Source organism: Lepisosteus platostomus, chromosome 6, assembly GCF_059453375.1.
Source record: "Lepisosteus platostomus isolate fLepPlt1 chromosome 6, fLepPlt1.hap1, whole genome shotgun sequence".
Lineage (NCBI taxonomy): Eukaryota > Metazoa > Chordata > Actinopteri > Semionotiformes > Lepisosteidae > Lepisosteus > Lepisosteus platostomus.
In genome coordinates, this window is record NC_142616.1 from 57482567 (window position 1) to 57493900 (window position 11334).

Below are 11334 nucleotides of genomic sequence, written 5' to 3' on the forward strand. Positions count from 1 at the left end.
TAGTGACAGGGAAAGTGAAAACTAAGACTTCTGCTCACAGATACACTTATGATGTATAATTAAATTAGATGTCTTGATGAAGATTGCCAATCTGCTTTATTCAATAAGACGAACTGAGCTTTTAAAGTCTGTGTGTCTGTATGTGCGCTGATTTTGTCACAAGCTCACCTGAGACTTCCCCATGTGCTGGCTGTCTGCCCTCCTCTCCTGCAGCAGAGCTGCCGGAGGTCCCTGGTCACTCCTTTTGTGCTTGCTCCTGCCATTGCAGCTAAGGGAACACGCAGCTTCCGAGCTGTTCTCAGTTTGGGATTTTTCAGATCCCTTGGCAGGGGAGTCCCTTCCAGAACTAAGCCCTGGGTCTTTAGCAGTTTTTACAGTGCAGAATGTCCGCTTAGCACTGGGTTCAGCCGGTGGCTCCGTCTTCTCGGTGGGCTTTGCTGCCTCTGGAATCTTTGCCCCCAGATCGCTCTTTCCGGAAGGTTTTGCCTTTATTGCACGTTTCAATCCCCGCTCTACTTTTGCACGTTTCTGTTCCATTGACTCCACAGGAGCCTTTCCCATTTCTGCATCCAGTTTCTCTACCTTTGGGGGAAGCTGTTTACCACTCTCTGTCTGGATCTGAACTGGATCTTTATTCTTCTTGTTCCGCTTAAAATTAAAAAGAAGAGTAGACTTAAATGAATTTATTCTCTAGAATAAATACACAGTCTGGAGCACTGCAGTAAATTTCATTTAGAGGTGTTAACTGATATGGGATATGGGATACATGTTTTAATTCTGTTTAATCCAAACAAATCACGGGATGTAGGCTTTGAATATTAAATACTTTATGAAAATATACAGGATTTCATTGTTTAGTTTCATATCACATTTAACAAACTTTTAACATAATGCAAATGCACACTAATTTTTCTGGCACAATAAATATTTGGCAATGCTCCTCAGCAGAAAACATGCTTCCCCTGTTGAAACAATAATAAAAGCTTGCCTTCTTAATTCCTGGCAACTCTAATGATGATTAATAACCATTAATAATGTATTATAATGGACTTATTAATAATCAAGCATTAATAACTATTAATACCCACTAAAGGAAGGCATGTATTCTCTTACCATCAGAGACGGCCAGGCATTGAAAGGGATCTTCTTCTGCATGACTAGCTGCAGGAAGCTGCCTTTCTCCTTGTACTGCACCTTACTACATGAACTCTCAATCTCAGCATGGAGATGACAGCTCCACAGGCGTCCATCTAAACACAAACATGCAGTCTCACAAACCCGCACGTACACAGTACCTCATAGTTAAAAAAAGGTCCTCACTCAGATCTCTTCTTCCTGAACATTGTGTCACTTGTGTTTTACGAAAACACACATATGTTTAAACCTATTCCATACTCAACCACTCTATATCTATGACAACTATTGGCTTTGAGGAATATATAAAAATGAGACCTTATCTCTATCTATTTACAGGGAAGACCAAAGGTAAATAATTTGATTACTCCCTTTTGAAATAATCTGACATTTTGTTAAGCCTACCTCTTCTCCATACCTATGTAGATATAGCTTTACAAATCACAGGTAAAGGGTAAAGGTTGGTTAAACAGCGAGTTCTGGTTTCTTGCTCCCCTGAGGCTGCTCATTACAGTTAAAAAAAAAAGTTACCTGGGAACTTGACCTGACAGGCTGTATCAGAGAACCCTGCATCCACATCCTCCACCTTCATAACTCCCTCTCCTGGCTTCAGCTTCACAATGACCTCATTGGCATTCTGCTTCCAGTCATAGAACACATCTAGAAAGCAGACAAAGAAACCAGTGATTTAAAGACCAATGAAGCTGTAGTTGAGTTTTTTCAAATTTCTAGGCCAAAATTCAAAAATAAACTTTGGCTTAACTTCAGCATGCATTTTAACAATATCACAGACCTATACCCAGATTATTAACAAAAGCTTGCAGTTACATAATACGCTCACACACATATTTGAAAATATTGTACATCTGAAGCAGAAAAAATAGGAATTCATAGTCAGACCTTTTTTATTTTAATACCACATCTTACCATATTAAGGAAAGTAAGCAAAGAGCAGTCCATATTGTAAAAAGTATTCCAAGAAAAATAACTAAACTGAGATTGTAAATAAAAGAAACCAGTTACAAAATGCCAGTTTAAACTTCCTTCATGTTATTTTAATTTTTAGCAATTTCCAGTTTGATTAATTTTATCCTATATATTTAACAATTATATTTTAACATTTTGTCAAGAAATCTACACATGAAGAAAACCAGAGTGCAAATGTGCAAAGATAGCACATTTAACTCTAAGTCACTGAATGTCTCCATGATCCCAAAAATATCTGAGAATTACAGCGATTGTAAGCCAGCTGGCAAAGCAATTATAAAATTCCAGTGTCATTCCTAAATACCATATTAGGGGTCATTCACTAGTCACTTGAAATGTTGAACATGATTTCGATGGTGCATACTTTCTCCTGCAGTGTTTCAGCTATGCAGTGGGCCTTATTAGGTAAGCTAAACTAAACAGTGATTTTTTTTCTGTTACTATTCAAGAGACCACCTAAAAAGTCCACCAATTAAAACAGCAGGTCTTAAAATAAATGAAGAATTTTTAATGTAAAAATATTAATGTAAATTTTACAACTTTATAAGCTTTAACATTCTCTGTCTAAGCCAAATCAAATGCTGATGAGTAGTCAGAACTAGAAGTCTGCTACCCGGCTCCGACGGGACCCAACAAAGAATCGGGTTTCGGGCCGGGTTCGGGTCGGTTTTTCACGGGTTCGGATTCGTTCTTTAATAAGTGAAAATGAATTATGGAATTATCGAATAAATTATTATTATTTTATGTTTTACATTTATTTTTATTAGAAGAAATTCGTAACTCATTTGGCGCGCTCTCTCGTATGTTTGTAACAGAGCCTACCTAGCCAACTGTTCGCAATGGATGAAATAAAACGAAAACTCAAAAAGGGAGAAACCGCTCAAAATGCCGAAAGAGTCGGGAAAGGCTTCGTTATGGAAACATTACGACCTCAACAACGCGGAATGTAGCTAAAATAAAACAATTAATGCCTGCGCGCATATTCACTTTGCATAGCGCTAGGTTTTTTAGTAGGTCTATTACGGTTATCAGCCGTTCCCCACTTCAGAACTATTACAGATTTATAAAATACCAGCTTTTCTCAGCGTACGACACTGTCTATTAATTCAAGCGGATAGCAGCCGAGCACAGCATTGTAAAACTGCGTCAGTGAGAACGAAAAGAGAGTGACCGCTTTCGGGTTCGGGTTTCAAATTTAGCAGTACCATCCGGGCCGGGTTCGGGCTTCAATTTCATGCCCGTGCAGACCTCTAGTCAGAACTCTTGAATTGAAAATTACATTAATTAAGCGGCTACCAAAATCATTAGAAGCTACAGTCTTATACATATGTATAAACATATAAAATGCAACATAAAATTTTAAAAAACCTTAAAAGTATTCCATTAAGTCAAACACTTGGAAGCATTCTTTAAAAAAAATATTTTATCTTCTGTCATACCGCACTTGGCCTGAGGATTGCTGACAACGCAAGCTACAATTAGTACTTCAGTCTCATTTCAACTGCTATCAACAGGAATCACATACTGCAATCAGAGTGTGTTGTGTGTTGGAAAGCTCTGTAGAAAGACGGCACTGCACAACCAGAAAAACTGTCCTTCCACCTTTCCTACACAGTCTCCCATACAGTCTGCATTTAATGATCAAAAGCAACACATAACCCTTGGCTCCAGCACTATAATGTATCGTGCCACTGCCATTCACACCCATCATGAAATAAGTAAGGACAGACATACAATTATTTAATTTCAGATGCATGGTACAGTACAGCACAGCACATTAGAACTGTAGGAAATATAATGTGGCATGTGGCATACATGTGGCAGTTGTGGACTGCGATATAAGAAAGTTTCAAAATCCACATAATCCAGAAAATCAAGAGGGGTACAAAAAATTTAGTAAAGCCCTAGTGCAAAGCCTAGAAAGCTCTCTGGCCTTGACAAAGCAGCTTTCGCAGCATGATTGTACACAGGCTAACATTTCTGCAGTTCAGCACATGGAAAAAAGGAGAGAAGATCATGACATTTGGACACACTCAAGTGACACTCCAGTCAGTCATTTGACCCAGAGGTATTTCATCCTTTTGGGACATGTGAGCACAGGACAGTTGTATGACTTCATAATGCCAAACAGCCTCATATTGTTCCTGCATGCATAATTTATATCCACACTTCCACTCGTGCAAGACTAAAGGTGTTTTTGTACATTACATTAAGAATAGGTTATTCGGTATTATAAGTGTTCCCCATAACTGGGAACACTTATAATACCTCACCCTGCGGTCTATGTGGGTCCTAATACCCCAGTATAGCTCCTCCCCACTGATAGCTGATGTGTGGGGAGCGTTCTGGCGCACTATGGCTGCCGTTGCATCATCCAGGTGGATGCTGCACATTGGTGGTGGTGGAGGGGAGTCCCCATTACCTGTAAAGCGCTTTGAGTGGAGTGTCCAGAAAAGCGCTCTATAAGTGTAAGCAATTATTATTATTAATTATAACACCTTCAGTCCATCTCACAAAGGATGACCTTAGATAACATCTATCGGAGATCAAAATTAAATTTCCTGCTGTCCCAGTCAAAATAATAAGGTTCTGGAGCTCAAGCAAATCAGCATTGGCCAATTTCACACCTCTCAAAGCCTGAACTTGCCACAGTTTCTCCTAACTCCACTTCTAACAATATCTCCTCATTTGTAGGAGGACTGACATACACAGCAGACCTCTGGAGACGTGGTGCGCGCTGATACACTACTTCATCTCCAAGCGACAACATGGCTTTGTTTTTAGAGGCTTTCCACTGTTTAGATCTTTTCTGGGTTAGCAGCACATCTGCTCCATTTATCCATCACTAAATACCATAATAATAATGACATTACAGTGCTCCTTAAACAAAGGGATTCTATACTCTTAAATTACACTCATGTTGCTTCTTGTATTTTGCATAACGTGGATATTATCCACACCTTTGTTAAAGAAAAGTGTCAGTTACACTTTTTACACTAAAAAGACACATTAAACCTGCCCACCCATATTTAGCCAGCTGACTATTGTACAGCACTCTCCTACATGAAAATTCTGAATACATTTACAAAGCCAATTATATTTTATGTAATGTAAGAGAGACCCTGAATATATGGTCATCATGGACTCATGTGGTGTAAAACAATTACCTGTTTTAGATCATCCACCCTCTGGGTTAATCTGTGTTGCTTATAATATTACTATTGGGTTTTCAATGTGTCTTTTCAGAAAGTAAAAAGTCAGAATGCCTCAGGATTTCACGCATCATTAAAGCCACAAGCATTTTCCAGCTTGAACAACAAACGGAAGCAAAAGCAGTTCCAAGGCATTCTGATCAAACAGTTCTGTGTGTAATCATCCTTTTCCATCAAAAGAAATTGCTTGCGTCTAAGGCACAATTCATAAAGGCAAATTATAGACTTGTGTGATCTCAGCTTCATATTTTATTACTCTTCAAGCTTTGTTAATAATAACAGCCTCTCTGTAGCTCAGATCTACCACAAGAACCACACACAGCAAGATTATAATCTGTTAATACAGGACCCATTGCAGTACAGAAACCATAACACGTAGCAACTTACCATCAACATTTGTTTCATCAAGTGACTCTTGAGAGCATGACAGCTCTAACAATTGAAAAAGAGAAAAGGGATTCTAAAATACAGTTTATGGAACCCTATCATGTGACACCTAAAGGGAAGGCCATTTTAAGTTTCTTATTAAACCGAATACATACTTTTTACTAGAATTACAAATAATTTATTTTTTCCCGCACTATATGCCAAATAATATTTATTAATAAGGAGAAATGTCTTATTTTCAGCAAAAGAGTTAACTGCATAAATGGAAATTATTTTAAACAGAACCTGCAGACCTAAAAACAATAATAAAATGATGCCCATTACTCTTACAAGGATATTCAAGTAATAAAGTACATGATATAATAGTTTAAATTAAAGACTATTGAACTACAGGCAAATGGGTAAAAAATGCATATTTCTTTCTTTCAGGAAGCTGTGTATCACATTTAGGGTACACAAGAATAATTGGGCACCATTATTGACATTGGGTTCGGACAACTAGATCTTTGGGACTTCGACTGTACAGATTCACTGATAAAAGTCAGACGGTGACTTTTAGCAAATACAAGATGAGACCCACAGGTTGGAAATAGCTCACAGAAGTCCAAGCTGCATCAGCTGTGCAACAGCTGTGCCACTGACTGACTGTGGCAGGAGGCCTCCAGCAGCATTGCAAACATGTCCAAACCCTACAAGGACAGCCTGACACTGAGCAGCAAAATCCCGTATTTCAAGTGACACACGGGAGCCCTGGCTCTGGCTGGGCATCAGCGGAGCTGAGCAGCGCTACTTGGAGCTGCTGCAGATTCTTAATTTTCCTGACACTTCTTTTCCTTCATCAAGTAAGCTAGCATTTACTGTGCACAGCTACTGGAAACACCAAGACAAAAAAAAAATGTCAGTGAATGAGACAAAGAAAAGGCAGCTGCTCTAAGGCACTGAGCAGGAGAGCTAGCTGCTCAGAGAACAGTACCTTTTTTTGTTTCTAAGCTGCTGGCCCGCTTAGCCTCCTTGCTCTCCTGGTTGGCCTTGTCCTTCTGCTTCTTCTTGCTGGTGCTGTCCTCTGGCCCACGAGACGGTCTCCGGCAGCCAGCGGCCTCAGTGGTGCTGGCCATCTTGAGCCACTTGCTGATCGCGGACTGCCCACTGGCTTCACTGGCGGTGTCTGGTTCAGGGGTATGGCGCTTTCTACCTGGCCCAGCTATTTTGGCGACTTTAGATGGCAGAACTCTCCCAAACAAAACAAAGGGCCTGATGGAGAAGGGAATGAGAAGACTGATCAAAGCTCCAGCTTTCCTATAAACCTTGACAAGAAATCTTCAGTCTGTAAAAAGTTCCTGAAAATACTGTTTTTTAAAATAAAATAACTTATCACTTCAAAAAGGAAATCTAAAAAACTCAATCTATACAAAAGAGCAGTACTGCATTCTTAAGAAAAATATCATACATTTTCAGCAGAATCTAAAGAATGGCGTTTGCTCAAATTGTTACACAAAGCAATTGGGTCCTGCAAGTGTATAAAATTCTGCAGTTTTCAAATCTCTTTTTGAATCTGTTATTCAATGTGCCCGAACAAGATGCAGTACGTTTCTACCTGTTTTCATCAGCCCTTACGGTACCAACAAAAATCAGGGCAAAATAAAACACGTTTTGACTTATTGACCTTATATCTTTGGACTGACCAAGAGACAGTCCTAGGATATAATCAGGTTTTAAGCAATTTTTGTACAAAGTACAGATTCCTGCTCAATCAACATGTTCTACAAAATACACCACTCATTCTTATCATCAGACTAAGACACATGCTAATGAAATCTGAAATAAAACTTTAGTCAGATGTGATTAGTAACTAGCAGGCTCATTTTGTAGTGCATTACCCATTTTATTGTCACAAAATAGTCATTGGTTCAAGCAAGATTAACAATAATCTGTACCCTGCCATACCCTAACACAATTATACAAACATCTTCCACCAAACCACTTCCAAAGAATCAGCTCCCTCCTTTGGGTAATCTGAAATATTTAACATTATCCTAAAAACCATTAATGAACCAAGATCATTCTCAGGCGCTAGAAAATGACCTGCTCAGAGACTTTCAGTGCAATGCTAGTCTACCATGCTACTACAAATTGCACACATCTTTCATTTAATAAGCAGGAGCTGGTTATGGAAAAGACCACTTACAGCCTACAAGCTATTATGGCTTAGGAGAAAAAACAAAGCAGTGAAACATGTCTGCGTCATTTATGATGCTATTTAAACAATAAAGTGGTGATCATTCCTAAATTAATGAGATTTGACTACAGTGGAGATTAGATTATGGTTCTTTACTTTTTTAACATTATCCTTATTACTTTATTGAAGTACACTTATTAAATATACACATTATAACTATAAAGGAAAAACACAAATGTTACTTGTATTTTAAATAAGTATAAAATGTATTCACAGGTATCTCAAACTAAATTAATTACATTTAAAGAACACCAGTTTATTATTGCAAATAGAAAAAGCAATTGCTTAAAATGTAAACAAAAACAGATTCACCAAAATAGAGAATTAAACTCAATAATTGTTTAGTACAATGTTAAACTATACATCTTCAGCTGTAATATGTTCATGCTAAGGAACTGAATTTACAACATCTTATAGCAGATTTCTTTTTCCAGAACTGAAACACAGGAAATGTTCATGACTGAAGCCTTAGAGCCAATTCATCACAGGCAATAACAATATGTCAGAATCCAACAAGCTCAGTTAATGTGCCTGCTGTTTCAATACATTTTTAAATGAAATACTGCAAAGAACTTTTGTTACTGCAGTTTTGGATAATTTAAATAATACATGGGAGATTCTGCTATGTTAACAAATCAGTAGCTTGATACTGTAAAACACAGACTTTGTGTCACATGCAAACTACTGTTGTTCTGTAGTTCACAACAGGGACAGAAAACTTGCAATTATTGAGTCAACATAGAGTGTCTCGTCTAATATTCTGAACATTAATTGATGAGCCTAACACTCAGGTGTTTACATTAAAAGGCATCTTTACTTAGCCATTTAAAAAATATTTAAAAAAAAACAATTTGCAAATTCATTTTTTATTAAAGAAAACTGACAGTCATTTACAGTAATTCAGAATGTCCTAAGCCAATGGTATTATACTTTAACTTAAGGGATGGTTTTGAATACCAAGATAAGACTTGCTTACCTGAAATAACCTTAGGTACAAACACAAGAACATAAGACAGGGTAAAACAAGAGAAGGTACTTAATGCACCCGATGTTTTCATCCAACTGATTATTGAAAAAAGCCAAGATGTCAGCTTTGACAACGTGGCTGGGTAGCTTGTTCCAGACACCTGACTACCCACGCCTCCTGTTCCCAATTTTAAATGTACTTCCCCATAGTTCCCACTTATATTATCTTGTTTATGTTTCACTGTAGGCTCTGCAGAAGTCCAATGGGTTGACTCTGTCAAAGGGCTTGAGAATTCTGAATTAGTGGACACAGTCTAAAAAGATTCAATTCTTCTGGCTTGTCTCTGTAGGACAATGAATGGAATGAATCTGATCGCTCTTACCTGGACTGATTCTGTAGAAGCAATATTTTTTAACATGGGAACAAAAAGCGATACACTATCCTAAAAATGGGGCTTTAGTCACGCATTGTACAATTTAAATATATCTCAAGATTTAATTTATATACTTTTAAAAACAATTCGTACATTATTTTTGTTTCCATGCAGTCTAGATAATGTGTCAACATTCCACACAAGTCTTCCATCTTATATTAAGATTTCATATTTTTGTTACCTGCAAGTAATATCCTGCAATCAAAGATCCCTTATCATTTCATTGCTTAAATATATTATGTGAAATTTACACTACTGCAGCTGTTGAACTTTTACCCTAATCACAGGGTAATGTGGGAATGAGAGTAAATGAGATAATGTATGCTGCATTTAACCAGAATTATATTTCACTGAAAAATCCCACGTGATTACAAGACTTCTCTCCTGATGGACAGGTTAAGACAGTGTCAGCTCCTGAAAATACAGAACTCTTTAATTCAAACGACGAGATGTAGATCCAAAGGGCTGACCTGCGTCAAATGCCAGTACATTTTCACCTGCAACTCTTCTAAGGCAGGACATACAAATAACGAAGAGCGTGGTTATTAAGACTATTGTTATAATCTTCGAACGAGATCTATACAAACCGGCTTTGCGGTAATCTGACAAGACAGGGGGGACCCAGGCTTCATTGTGTGCGTAAAGCAAAGAGAGGCCTATTATCCTTTCATTTTTTTTAAATTGTTTTGTTCTTTTTCGTAAAGCCTTCTCAACGAAAAGGAGTTTCAGCACAGATCGGGTGGCTTACTATAACATCCAAGTGTTAGGTGCATAATCAACCAAAAAATAAATCACAGAATCAAAATACCACTTTCATACTGCTTTATCCTTTTCCCTTCTGATTTCGTAGTTTGCATAGAATTATTCGCAAACAAGGGCAAATAAATGAAAACCCGATTACTCTTGCCAGCTTGTGAAGTCTTCGGGATTACGGAACTGCCAAACCGTATTGAACCCGTTCTCTCATTGTTTGCATTGCAGTGACAGTGGTTGCATAACAAAACCACGTTTTCCAAACGGAGCCTCTTGAAACGGAGCGTTGAAGTTTCAACGGTAAGAAATCAATCCAGCCCAAAGGAGGCATTCCACTGTGTGCAAAGCCGTCGAGGTAGCGAATCGCCAACTTAATGACAGACATCTGAGCAGCGCAGCATCTATCACAGTGATTAATGTGAGCATGGGAGAGAGCTGTCCAACCTCACGATTTAACAAGACATCGATAATCATTTCTCCCAACTAACGCATAATCCATGTCAATGCAAAGCATAAATAAAGCGGCTTATACTCACAGAGTTTAGGGGCAGACGGTGTTGCTCATGTGTTTTGTTTTTTTCTGATTCCTCCTGCGACCGGTAGCCGGCGAGACAAGACACTCCAGCCCGAGGCTCCGCAATTAAGCAGCGGGCAGCGGGCCGCTGTCCGTCCCTGTCCGAAACTGGAGCTCAGCACACCGGCGGTATCTAGAATTTTCTAGCCCGGGCCCATCCCGTGTCACCTTATTGAATATTTCGATAGTGAATCTGGAAGGGGGGCGCTTTCTGTCGCGGCTGAAAACTCTCTTCTCCAACTCTTTCTCTCACCGGCCTCAGCACAGTGACTCGCACTTTGTTTAGGAACAAAAACAGCTGAAACCGAAACCCTCAACACAACTACTTCCTGAAGCCACAAGGAGTCGAACATTGACTCTCGTCACATGACAGGGGTGCATCTGATTTTGTCAACAATAATGACAGCAGTCACACATATTGGAAAGAAAAAAAGGGGGAAAAACACATTTAGGAAAAAATACAGACAATATTTATACACAGGCGGTTATATGATGATAAATACACAGAAACACAAAAATGTTACTCGGACGAAAATGTAGAATAGACTAGTTTTATCATTGTATACGCAACCTCTCAGGATAAACAATACTTTGACCCCATCACAACATGGTAAAATGTGTGAATAATTTAAATCTCATTGCTATGATACT

At 38.5% G+C, this 11334-nt stretch overlaps 1 protein-coding gene across 8 annotated transcripts in view; it reads right to left on the bottom strand.

Moving 5' to 3' along the window:
• Positions 1-11021, bottom strand: part of usp19 (ubiquitin specific peptidase 19) — a 35065-nt gene extending 24044 nt beyond the window's left edge. For 4 of the 8 annotated variants that reach the window (XM_088636549.1, XM_088636546.1, XM_088636547.1 and 1 more), the window contains exons 1-6: positions 10646-11021; positions 6694-6971; positions 5721-5765; positions 1666-1794; positions 1114-1250; positions 169-648 (exon numbers count right to left, since the gene is read on the bottom strand). In XM_088636549.1, the coding sequence (XP_088492675.1) occupies positions 169-648; positions 1114-1250; positions 1666-1794; positions 5721-5765; positions 6694-6835 (933 nt within the window). In that variant the 5' untranslated portion in view covers positions 6836-6971; positions 10646-11021. The remainder of the gene's footprint in view (positions 1-168; positions 649-1113; positions 1251-1665; positions 1795-5720; positions 5766-6693; positions 6972-10645) is intronic. The other 4 variants (XM_088636551.1, XM_088636553.1, XM_088636550.1 and 1 more) reach the window with 4 other exon arrangements.
• Between the last annotated feature and the right edge of the window lie 313 nt (positions 11022-11334).